The 13,478-nt window shown below is 36.0% G+C and overlaps 1 protein-coding gene across 1 annotated transcript in view; it reads left to right on the forward strand.

The window, feature by feature from the left end:
- Positions 1–9,549: 9,549 nt before the first annotated feature.
- The window catches only part of LOC118270343 (homeotic protein empty spiracles), a 37,400-nt gene continuing 33,471 nt past the window's right edge, over positions 9,550–13,478 (forward strand). Inside the window, exon 1 of the mRNA XM_035585904.2 lies at positions 9,550–10,466. Within this exon, the coding sequence (XP_035441797.1) occupies positions 10,016–10,466 (451 nt within the window). The 5' untranslated portion in view covers positions 9,550–10,015. The remainder of the gene's footprint in view (positions 10,467–13,478) is intronic.

Here is a 13,478-nt window from a genome sequence, read left to right on the forward strand (position 1 = left end):
CGAATTATTAGTTCATTCAAATATTGAAAAAAAAAAAGGTTTCTGGTACACTACTACTAATTACACAAAAATGTACCTAATTAGTATTTACGATTAGGTATATTTTTTATTGTACCTTAAGTGAATAAAAGGTTGATAGTAAAGCTATGTGTCTTTTAAGCCACTTAGTCATACGACTTAAAACAAGTGACATTAAAGAAAAAAATAGGTAATTAGCAATTAATTATTTTCTAAAATAGAAGAGCAATAAATGTCAAATGATTTTATTATAACTTTCGTGAGACATACCAAATCAATTATTATGTTATCGGCTTACTCACGAAACTGTTTGATGAGTTTATCGCGGAATGCTGCTCATGAATATGAGCCTCTAGCATGACTTGAAACTAGTCGAGTTCCTCATCAAACAGTTACGTGAGTAAGTCGATAACATAATAATTAAATGTCAAATATTTAAGAAGGATATCTACCTACTTCAAAATAGTTATCTATGTCCAAGTATTTTATAATTTCAATTTTTATTTATTTATTTATTTTCCGTCTTTGTTATTTATTATGTCTGGTTTACGTAAAGGGATAAAAGGATTGCGTGTCCAGATATAATCTAATTACATTGGAACACAAGTGGCCCTCTCAAAAGGTTAATGTTGTCTACGCCCTTTCATTCACAGCTATTTAGATAAAACTGTGGATTTTACACTATCTTACTCAAATAATCAGACACTACAGACAACTGAAATATACAGCCAGTAATGTGCTATCACGCATTTGAAAGGAATCACAAAATGCTTTAAAAAAACGTTTCGTATTAAAAAACACATATATTTTTTATTTTCAAGATATATTGGTTTAATCTATCGCGTGACGTCACTTCTAGATACGTTTTATGCGTAGAAATAACCTATTTGCTGTCGATCCTAAACTTTTATTCGTTTTATCAAAGTATTGTTCTGTCTAATATTTTTTTATTATCTAACTGGTGGACTAATAGGGATGATGACAGGGTATGAAAATTAAAAATCTAATTAGTCCGTCAGTTAGGTGAAAAAAATATTAGACACGTATTTTTTTATTTTGTCATATAAGATAACAATACTTAGATAAAACGAATCAAAGTTTAGGAGTGGGAGCTAACTACGTCACTATAGAGTATAAAACGTACTCTAAAGTGACGTCACGCGATATTTAAAATGGATATATCTTCGAAAGTATTTGTTTCCGTAAGAAAATAAAAAATACGTGTCTAATATTTTTAAATAATCTACAAGACGGACATTAAAATAAAAATTAGTCATCTACCCTATTAGATTTTTAATTTTCGTACCCCGTCATCATCCATATTTCGTTGTCCTGTTTTTGTTTCAAAATTCGACTAAATTAATCACATTAATATTATTATCGTATCTAGACAGTCTATTGTAGATAGCTATGTAGGTACTTATTACATACGTTAGTCAAACGATACCCCAAAAAGTCAAAGAAGTACATTAAGAATTAGGCACCAATTAATGATTGACGTATCAAAACCAATAATTGAACATTAGACATACTTAACCAGATAACAGCCACTCCGCCCTTGCTTTAACTTTCAGTATACTGCACAACGATTGTAATAATGACTGTACTTAAACATTTTTGGTAACGGAAATCAATGAATTCAATTAGTGTTGTGCACGTATCGATGTGTCGCTAAAGTGTCGGCCGCCCGCGTCGCCGCGCCCACCCGCACCCATTGTTTACCAACCACGTTTTTATGATTGATGCTAATAGTGATGTGATTAATCTATCGATAAAAAAGTCGATAGATTTGATTTTGTTTTTTTTTTCTTGAGAGTTTTTTCAGAATGTAATGGCTTAATGTTTTTATAATTGTTGCGTGTGATTGGCTGGTTATTTTTATTATGTATGATGATTATAGAAAAAAGTTGACGTTCGTAGATAGTTAATGTTTAGGTATGAAATTGGCAAGTTGTTAAATGTTTTAGTTTTTGCGTGTGTGAGATTATAAATTGCGTTGCAAATGAATGTGGGAACTTTTACTTTAATTAACTTGTGTGTTTTTTAATTCTTTATCTTGTTTGGCCTTTTCGTGACTATAATTTATAGGCTATTCATCGATATCTATAATTTAATATTTGTTTTGTGAAATTCAATAATGGTGTTAAACAAATAGCGGTTATTTTTTCTGGGCTTCATTTAAGTATGCTGGATACTTAATTTTATTAAGATGAATGTAATGATGAAGTATTTTGCGTAGGAGTGGCTGCCACCTGCGCATTATACCTAACTCATTAAAAGGTAATGCATATTTTTTTCTTAGATTAGCTCTGTTAAACACCTATCTAATTAAAATCTTTAAAACAAACATCACACCAATAAATGTGTAAGTTTGTTTGTTTGGATGTTTGTCTATCAATCACGCTGAAACTACTGAACGGATTTTGATGAAATTTTGGTAAAGCTAACGTGAATGATAGGGTCTTTGACCTTTAATCCTAAGGGAACGCAGGCAAAGCCGCTGGTAGAAACTAATTTAATCATAAAATTTAATTCAGTCTCTGTATATACAAATTATGGAAAAAATACGTTTTTAATAATCTGTCACCCTCATTATAACTCAGAAAATTTAAAACACCGATACTAAGAAATCATCAACAGCTATAAAAGATTATACATAGATATATGCAACGTAAACATAGCAAGTTTCTCCTTAGGTATATACGGGACATAAATAATAAATATTACCTAGAAATAATTAGCTACGGCTAGTTAGCTTGAGAAAGTCGATAATTAATTTACAGGGTAGACAAACATGATTGCTTAAGACATAGTATATAGAGGTAATATTTAAAACCTACTTAATCAACGCAATTTAACATTTTATGGCTGTATCTATCGACAACTTATAGATACTATCTCTTTAATATCCTTTTGGTAATAACTGGTAATATTAAAACCTGTTTTTGGTTATAAAAACCTCTCCTACATTATAACACATAGGTATCCTAGAGTAATATAACTGTTTAATACATTTTCAACTGTAATTTCAAATTGGTTAGGTTGATAATCTATTTTATTGAGTAGGGTAGCTTGTTCTGCTGTTGTCTGCACCTAGGTGTTCAGATACATACTTTAAAGTTTAAAGCAACAAAACTGTTTACTAAATTTTCAACTGTAATTTCAAATTAGTAAGGTTGATAATCTATTTTATTGAGTAGGGTAGCTTGTTTTGCTGTTGTCTGCACCTAGGTATTTAGTTTATGTATTCAATAAAATTATTTGTGTAAGTAAATATATATTTTATACTTGATGTTTAACTAGTTGACCCGGTAATCTTTTTACCATGTTAGATAAATGTTGTATTAAGTTTTTGGTTGTTATTAAGAGTGTCAGTAATAAGTAACTAATTAATTATAATTATAAAAAAAAATGCAATTTCAATAGAAGATTTTTTTATGGAATACCGTACCGTATATCGTAGGCGGCAAACGAACAGACGGTTCACCTGATGGCAAGCGATCAGCGCCGCTGAAGGACACCCACAACACCAGAGGAGACACAGTCACATCTTCTAGGCCTATTAGCATTCCATGTTATAGGTACTGGTTGATTTTTACATCTGAAGCTTAGTTATAATTAAGAATTATGTAAGATTCGTATCAATTTGTGTTCTATTGTCTCTACATGTCTCTACATACACCCCCATGGCGTATGATATAAGAGACAATAGAGGACATAGAATACAGGCGTGAGGTTATGAATGTATAATTAAGAATCTTGACTACTAAAGTAGACTATAAGCCAACATCCAATAATAAATATTTTTCCCGTGACATAGTAAATCAACTTTACAAATCAAAACAGAAAAACCCATTTACAGAAAAATCAATAATTTTAAACTCGATATCGACAACTTCCCATCTCTACTGCATCGACAATCGGCAACCAGTGAAGCGCAACACTACACCGCTTTTATGCGCATACGCTTTTATCCGAGCTTCGCTGCTTAACGTTCATTACAACGCTGTAGGTGACTTAAGGAGAAGGGGGGAAGCTGCACAATTATAACTTACACCGGCTCAAGTTGCATGGCGCCATTTGTTTGAGCGGACATAATATTGATCAATTTTCTGAATAAGAAATATTTTAAAATTTCTCAATTGAAGTACAAATTATTTGTTTATTATGATTGCGATTGGTAACAACTTTAGGTTAAGCTTAAGTACGTAATTGTCCGGAGCTGGGGACTGCCTAGCGAGTTTAGCTGGGGCTCCGGCTTGAAAGAAGGAGTAGGAACGGGGTGACGGGTCACCTGATGGTAAGTAATTGCCACCGCCCATGGACACCAAAAACACCAAAGGCGTTATAAGTGCCTCCTCAGCCTTTTAGGGGTTAGGGATTTAAGGGTTGTTGGGGAATTAGTGTTGGGAAGATTGGGAAAAGGTGTAATTGGGCCTCCTGTAATCTCACTCATACTACGAAACACAACGCAAGAGTTGTTTCACGTCGGTTTTCTGTGAGGCCGTGGTATCACTCCGGTCGAGCTGACCGAATCGTGCCGGAGCATGGCTCTTCCACACTTAATTTTAGAAATGAGTAAGGCTATCTTAGTCTATCTAGTAAGGCTAGCTCTAGAAATTAGTAGATATCTTAGTCTTATTAATACTAAGTACGAGCCTATTACATCACTGTCCTCATAGTCAACGGGTTTCAAATTGTTAGGCGATAAGACTAGAACATTTGTCTAAATGAAAATCTAACTAGCAATGGAGAAATAAAATTAAGCCTAAATTAGGTTTACGTCAATTAGACTATCGTAGTCAGCAGAGGTGGAACAAGATAAGCCAAGTTGGACCTTTTCTAAGTTAATTTGAGTATTGTAGGTATGCAATAATTTATGTATTGATTCAAGCCAATATGAAAATTGAAACCAATTTCAAACCTGATTGTGCTCAACATATTTGTTTTATGTTTTCAATAAAATATTTTTACAATACAATCTTGTCGATAAACGTGAGTTTTATTTAGCTGCATTTGAAGTTAACACGAATTTTGAATAAAATATTTTCACTCTATAATAAGCTCCTTGGTGAACCCTTTACGAGTTCCTAAGGTCTACCTTAGCAACTAGTCTAACAAGCACTCTAGTGCTTCGCATAGGATTGGCAAAAACGTAATTTTAGGTTCGATCCCTATTTTTGGAAAAAGTAGTAGATAAGGAAAGTCATTTTAAATATTTTTCAAACTTCGGACAAAGCAACCGTAACATATTAAAACGACTGCCTACATAATGTTTTAATTCCATTGTTAAATTAACTTATCACCAGTTACCAATGAGGGGCGAGTCTATTATCAAACACAGGGAACTGGGAACAATTTCATAAGTAAGGATACTTAAAGATAATGTTTAACTGCCGCAAACAGAGTCATTTAATAGTTACTTAACCCAGTCCTTAGTAATTATTTTCGATACAAAATCGTTACTAAATAATAGTTTAAGTAATCATTAAATGACTCTGAGTCTCTGAGAGACTGCCTCGTTGGTCGAGTGGTCGCAAGTGCGACTGCCGAACAAGAGGTCTCAGGTTCGATTCCCGGGTCGGGCAAAGTATTGCTGAGCTTTTTTTCGGATTTTTGAATATTTCTCGGTAATAGCACAGAGTCTGGAATTGTGTCCAGTATATGGCGATAGGCTCACCACCTATTGCATGGGACTTATAACACAAAAATGGTGAAATCTGGATGTGGCATTGTAAAGCGGATTTTGTGCCGTAATGTTCACCTCTGCCTACCCCTTCGGGGATAAAAGGCGTGAAGTTGTGTAAATGACTCTGAGTGTGGCAGTAAGACCGAGAAAAACAACAGGTGAACTTAAAACCTTCAGTCCAGCAGTTACATTTTCAACTACGAGTCCAACAAGGCAATCTAAACACAATTACACCGGCGCTGTAATACTATCATCGTATTATCACGCCTCAGTACAAGGGAGCGGCCAGAATCGTGACCACATTTGAATAACTGAACGCTACGTTGTACTTACAATTGGAGGTGTTATGAACGTATCGATTTTATCTTGATGTTGGCAACTGAAATCAAGATGGCCGCTAATGTTCTACAATTACGCGCCATTATTTGTTTTGAGGTTATGGGAATGTTTGTTGTAGGATTTGATTGGTGTATGTTGTGTACCTGTAAGGTTGTGGATCGTGAGGTGAGGTGAGTAACAGGTAAATATTATCATGAAATTCCTGATAATAAGCTTTCTGAAGGTATATGTATCAACATATACCTTGATACAGATAATTAAAGATATCCCCATCATCCTCGCGGGACGACTCCGGCCACCGTAAGTGCGGGTTGCGGACGGCGAGCAAGGGTAGCTATCGCCCGAACAGAAATAACCCGTGCGTGCGGCGCGTCGCGTTCCGCGCGCGCCTCAAAGAGCCATCAGACCACCACAGATGGGGCCCAGTAGGGCTGATGCCTGATCCGGAGCTGCGGACTACCTAGCAATTTTACCGGGGCTCCCTATGAAAAGCAGGAGCAGGAACGGGGTGGTTTTAGTCAGTAAGTCTGACACTCCCTCTTGCCTCGCCCAAGGCTTTAGAAGTCATTGGATGATCCCCCCTCAGATAAAAAAAAAACAAAAATCACTTTTTCCTAGTTATGAATTACCCTATTGCGATCGTATAAGTTTTACCTCCCTATGAATAGGTATGCCCTATGAAAAAACAGGAACAATCTAAACCTTGTGCTATTTTTATATTTACTTGGCTTATTAACTAATTATTATGTTTACTCAAGTAACTGTTTGACGAGTAACTCGACTAGTTTCAAGCCACACTAGAGGCTCATACTCAAGAGCAGCAATGCGCCACAAGACGCGGCGAACGTCGCGCAGCTGACTAGTCGAGTTCCTCATCAAACAGTTACGTGAGTAAGCCGATAAACATAATAATTAAGTTCATGCTATATTGTTGGGAATTCCTAAAATCCAAACACTTTTGACTCCCGGATTTGAAACTCAGGTTTCTAGTTCAGAAGTCGCTATCTAGCATTTAACGTTAATAAGGCATTATCCAGTTAAACTTTGAACTTATAAAACTTAGATGTGAAAGGTGTTGTTACCTAGCTATAATTATGTATCTTTATATCATTTGTCGAAATAAATGTGAGAAAAGAAAAGTTGGCAGGAAATTTTCAATTACAGAAAGTGAGTGGTGTAATAAGGATGATTGTGGCTATTCTCGCCAGGGCCGTATTTAGGCAGAGTGTTGGACCCGTGTGGAGTTTGTAGACTGGGCCCAGCTATGACCATGACATTAGGTAAACGTTTCCTTTTATTGTTTCTTTGTATTAGCTAAAATTTTAAACATTGGGTGATTTTGATAACAAACATGAAAGCATAAATGCAATTTAGATGCCCGATTCTGTTATTAAGTATTTGAATAAATTTGTTTAGAATCTATACAGGGCAAAGTCTCAACTGAGATTCTCTCATTGTCATTTAGTCAAATATGTATTTACACTCTTTCCTTAAGAAAAGCGTTTCATAAGTAGATTAGATATACCCTAATCAGTCGGGTAAAAAACAACAAAAGATTAAGAGTGCAACAAAATATTTGGGGACCGGTATAAAACTGATTGCGTTCCTGTCTATCGCGGATTAGTTATGTCCAGCGAATGATCAGGTCATGGGTTAGACATTACTGCCGACTCTGATTCCAATGATAGTTAGGTATGCTATCCCTTCAGGTGTTCGTGTTTCCCCCACTTTCCCCTACACTCCACAGTGGCTATTTTTGTCACGTGTAGGTAGTGAGATAGACCAATAGGTTTCACTCAATGCAGGTACCTAAGTATTTTGTCACGCGGAAGTCATAAAAGATTAAAATCGGAAAAAAATGTGAAAACAGTTTTCAAACAGAAATATTTTCTGCCCAATAAATAATACGGTAAAATTCGACATGTCTGCCAATTTTTTTTGCTAACGAGCTTTAATCTCCTAAACCGCTGCAACTCCTGTAAAAGCCATGATCTACAGTAGATACTACCATAAAAACAACGGAACACTGAAGTCCGGTGCGTTTCAGAGACTTGAATGACTGTCTTGGATCCCGTAACGAAATAAATCTGATGATATTGTCTACCTACTTACCTACATTAAAGGTACAATTTCCAATAATTTTGCTAATGAGGTAGTAGTAGTAGCCAAAATATTGCTAGGTACTACGGGTTGTACCTGAAAAGCTTTTCTTTAAGATAATTCATAACAGTTTGACTGACTTATTTTTTGTGAAATGATTTTTATTTCAATAATGAGATTGTTCATCTGCCTGAAAAATCTTTACAACCCAGATAAGTTATTAAAAATAATGGTTAATTTACTTAAAGGTTACATAAAAGAAAAATCGTTTCAGCGAAAATTCCGCCGGAAAAATTGCGCACTGCACAGTGGTTGCAACCTAAGTGGAATTTTTATTTCGGTTTTTTTATTGGAAGCGTTAAAGTTGTTAAGACAAAATTGTATCCCCAATAGCCCGACAACACATTTGTAACGCCTCTAGTGTTTTGGGTGTCTGTAGGCGGCGGCGTATAATTACCATAAAAAAAACTGTACCCACTGGTATTTTCTAACATTCTACTTAGGTCCAATTGGAATATCATTAACATTCAATTTGTATCTAGAAAGTCTTTATTTTAATATCCTACCAAAATTAAAATAAGAGAAGCTAGGTTAATATAATTCTAGTTTTCTTTTATAAGTAACGGGTAAATATCTGAGTACCTAAAATGACCTATCAATTATAGGTAAATCAAAAAGATTTGGATATTCAGTTGGATGAAAATAGAAGATATTTTAAATGCCTTCGTAAAACCCAGATGCTGCTAAGATTGGTTTAAGTATTTAATATTTTATTTATTACCCGTTTTTAAATATATTAAGTCTATTGCTAGGTAGTTATAGGCGTACTTACCTACATTATAAAATGGTATGCTGTTGGGATCTAAAATATCTACACCATTTATTATTGAAATTGTTTGAAATTAATCTGAGCAAAAGTCCTAATCAAAATAAATGTACCTACTACAATGTTTCATAATGAATAGGTACAATATCATAACCAATCTGTGTTTTATAAACAAAAATCAATCACAGCGCACCACAGACTATAAAACATAACAATTTTAATTAAAAAATCAACTATTTACCAAACACTGTTTAGTTTGTAATGGTGGAAAATATCCGTGAAATTCAAACTTTATCGGGTTTCATTAAAATTTAATTCAACTACATAAGAAAACAATCGTACGGCAGCGGCAACAAATTATTTTATTATCGATAAAAATAATTAAACCGAACGCGACTATAAACGTCCGCCATTTTGTAAGAATCAATTATTGGCGGGAACCGTTGAAAAATCCACGTTTATCTCGCGACATTAAGCTAATAAAGCATCGGACTTAATTAAAAAGTATTACACCGTGCGGAGGCGAGCGGAGCGGGCGAGCGCCGCGTGAGCCGACTAGCCCAAAACGAGTAAGTCGACCGCGATTACCCACCCAATCGACGCCTTAATTGAATCATAACCAACTAAATTCGAAAGCACCACTCGACGCGTTCCGCGCCACAAATCTGATGTAATACGCCATACGGCCGGCTAAATCACAAGCTCTTAACTCAAACCGCCCACTGGGAAAGCGTTCCAAATTCAAATAACACCTCTACATGCCTGCTGGCCAATCGCGCAGCAGCCATTCAAATAAAGAGTTCAGCTCAGAGATCAGTCGCCACCCCTCGGTAAATACCGTCCAATAGGAGGTGAGGAGTCCATGTTCGTTATTTTTTTTCCGTGTCGACGGGCGTCTCGCGAGTGCGGAGGGCTCATTCGGCCGCGCGCCGCCTTGGCGTTCGTATCGCGCGCTCGCGTCACGATGGATTGTGTTCTGTGTGACATGTGCTTCTGATTTGGTGTATTATTTTTTTTGTGACGGACCCGTTGTGTGTAAAAGCATGATGCCTCTCGCACCGACCCCTGTGGTGGCGGTGCCATCGAAGCCGAAAATAGGATTTAGTATAGACAGTATAGTGGGTGGGTCGGAGCGGCCGAAGCAGGCCTCGCCGCCGCTGGCGAGTCCTGGCTCTCCCTCGCCGGTTGCGTCTCCGAGGAGTCCTTCGCCGCGACCTTTGTTGAGGCCGAGTGCGTTGCCTGCGGTGTTCCCTTCTCCCGAGTTGAAGAGGCTACCTTACTTGGACGCTCAAAGTCACCACCACCAGTTTCTGGCGCACTTCCAAGGAGCTGCTCTTGCCGCGGCTCTGGCGCATCAGCAGCAGGGCTTCGGAGGACCGCTGCCACCCCACCCGCCCCCGCACCCCGCGCCGCCAGTCCCCCGGGAGTCCTACACGCTGTATCCCTGGCTCATCAACAGGCACGGCAGGATATTCCCCCACAGATTTCCTGGAGGTAAGTTTTAATTATTGTTCTCTGTCAAATTAATAATTTCTTTTCATTTTAAAGACTATCAGTGCCTTATTTAGTTCTCTAAAAGTTGAAAAATATGTGTTTCTTTCTTTAGAAAATATTTTCTGTCTTTTTCTGTGTAACCAAAATATTTTTTTTCCTGGATTATATTAGCAGATGTTTAATTTTGGGAGAGTAGTCAAAATGTTGCATTCGTGAAATTTCATGGCCAGTGTGACCTTTTCTAAACCTTGTATGGCACATTTGCTTTTGCCTTAATAGAACCATTGTTATTTCTGTATCGTCAATACTTTTGCACTTCTTAATTTAATCTGCGTCAAGTTTTCTGTCATCGGTTTTACGATGTTTTCTTTCAATACAAGAGTGTTTAAGATATAATTTACTTAGCCACGTCTTTTAAGTCTCTCTTAAGACCATTTTTATGTGTGAAACATAAGTAAAAAAGTTAATGTCTTTAAATTTTTAAAATTGCATTGACTTTTTCTGAAAAATTATAATTTTTCTGGACCCCTGTCAGGAAACTAAGACAAATAAAGTTGTAACACCCATATTACAAATGTTATGCTAATAACTCCGTTGAAAGTGTAGGTAATCACTTGATTGATGTTCTCAACTTTTTATATCGAACGGTAAAAACTTATTAAACTTATAATAAAAAAAAGACATATTCCCACAAATATTTAGCCAATTATGCAGTAATTTATGATCCTCATCTCATGAGAAAAAGCTCTTTATTATTATTTTTTTGTTGCCCAAAGCCGTGTCGTGTCGTCGGAAAAAACATCTTTACAGCTCTTAGTGAAAAAAAAAAACTTCCATATATATAATAATATATAGACGAATCGTGTCCGAAGTTAGAACTAATTTTTTTTATGACAATTTCTAATTTCGAATTGAAATCTAAATTGTTTTTCTTTTTTGTGATTTTTTCATTTTTAACCACTGTGTGATCTCAATTTAAGTGTTGTTAAAGTAGGGCTTTACTTTAAAAGCAATTAAGAATAGGTACTGTTAGGCCATTCTTTGTTAAAAGTGACTTTTCTCTGGTTTAAAGACAGCCAGGAAAATATCAAGGAAGATGTTGAATTTCGTGCATAGATTGTAATGATTTGATCCGCATTCAACGCGTTGTTTTTTTATTTGTTTGTTTTTCTTTCTTGATCAGGGTCATTGGTCTCACTGGGCATTTTTCAAATTCTTACGCTTGTTCCTTTATCTGGTTAAATAAATGACTTTTTGATATTTAACAATGACAAATGCCGTAATTGTCTTGCCGTAATGTGCACCTCTGCCTACCCCTTCGGAGATAAAAGGCGTGACGTTGGGTAATAATGACAAATAAACTCAGATACTAACTCCTCTAAACTAATTTTGTTTTCTATGATCTATCAATTTCATTTTATGGAGCATTTTATTTTTTCAATTAAAAATGGTTTTCATTTCCCGCCGGCAATTGAATGATGAATCAAAAAAGCCATATAGGTACAAAAAAGTATGTCTATTAATTTTTATTATGTGATATCAACGAGAATTTCTGCCAATGTCTTTTTTATTACTGCTAATTTGAACAAGGTATTTAGTTTTTTTATATATAAAGCAGGTATGCACCGCTCAATTTTAATCAATATCAATATCAGGTTTCGTAATAAAATAATAAATAAATCACAGTTGCGTCAATAATAATTAATAATACGCCTATTAGGCACTTAGTTAACGGAAGCTCCAGTATCTATACATATAAACTTAATAACTGTAGTGAAATTGCCTAAGACTGTGAAGTGTAGCATACCCATTAAATCATTCAGTGATTTTCATTTCCTGCTTACAAATTTCTTATTAGCTGGTGTATTTATTCGACTAATCTATACTACCTGTCTATACTTACAAAGCTGAAGAGTTTGTTTGTTTGTTTGAACGCGCTAATCTCCAGAACTACTTGTCCGATTTGAATAATTATTTTTGTGTTGAATAGTTCATTTATCGAGGAAGGCTATAGGCTATAAAACATCACGCTATGACCAATAGGAGCTAAGCAGAGCGGGTGAAACCGCGCGGAAGTAGCTAATTATGAATAAATAGGGTTATTATACTCGATTGGATGTGGGTACGAGAATGGACGTTTGTTTTTGAATGTACGGGCTCGTTGTAAGCCTGAATTGTAGGTTGCATCCGATGTATGCGATGGGGTAGTAACCTATCATTAGTAATGCGCTTTCGTGATCAATAAATCATCAAGTTATAGCAGCTTGTTACTCAGGTATCATGAGATGTTTGTGTTTGTACCACACTTTTATTTTTCTGCCTCGTTGGTCAAGTGGCAAGAGGTTTCGGGTTCGATTCCCGTGTAGTGTGTGTGACACCTCGCGCCTATAAGTAGAGTAAGTTAGTCGTATAAGGAGAGTCAATTAAAGGTATTCCTAAGATAAACACGTCTCCTTATTACGCTCCCGAAGCCACGTCATTGCACCCGGTCCGGAAAAGTATTGATCGGCTTTTTTTTGAAAATTTCTCAGTAGTAGCACGGAGTCTGGAATTGTGCCTAGTATATGGCAATAGGCTCACCCCCTATTACATGGGACTTATAACACGAATTGTGAAAAGTGGGTGTACATTGTATAGCAGCATTACGTGCCGTAATGTGCACCTATGCCAAACTCTTCAGTGATAACACGCGTGTCGATACAACTTTTATTTCTACACAAAAGGACACGGTCTCGTTATAAAAAGTATCTAAGTTTTTTTTTGACAAAACGTTTATCGATTTACCCGGGTCATCGCGTCGCGTGTAAAGATACGTAGCGTCGTTGACAGAATTAAAATGTTTCAAAAAAAAAAGTAGTAGCTTATCGGAACACGCAGCCATTATGATAAAAAGCCCGTTATCTGAGTACGTCGAGATTGTTGTCTTTGGTTGTAAAATAAAAAGAAAGTTTTTAATAAACATTAATCCGTTTGGCGCGAAAAAATAAAACTGTCATTGTCTTTGTTTCGTGG

Source organism: Spodoptera frugiperda, chromosome 13 (genome assembly GCF_023101765.2).
Source record: "Spodoptera frugiperda isolate SF20-4 chromosome 13, AGI-APGP_CSIRO_Sfru_2.0, whole genome shotgun sequence".
NCBI lineage: Eukaryota > Metazoa > Arthropoda > Insecta > Lepidoptera > Noctuidae > Spodoptera > Spodoptera frugiperda.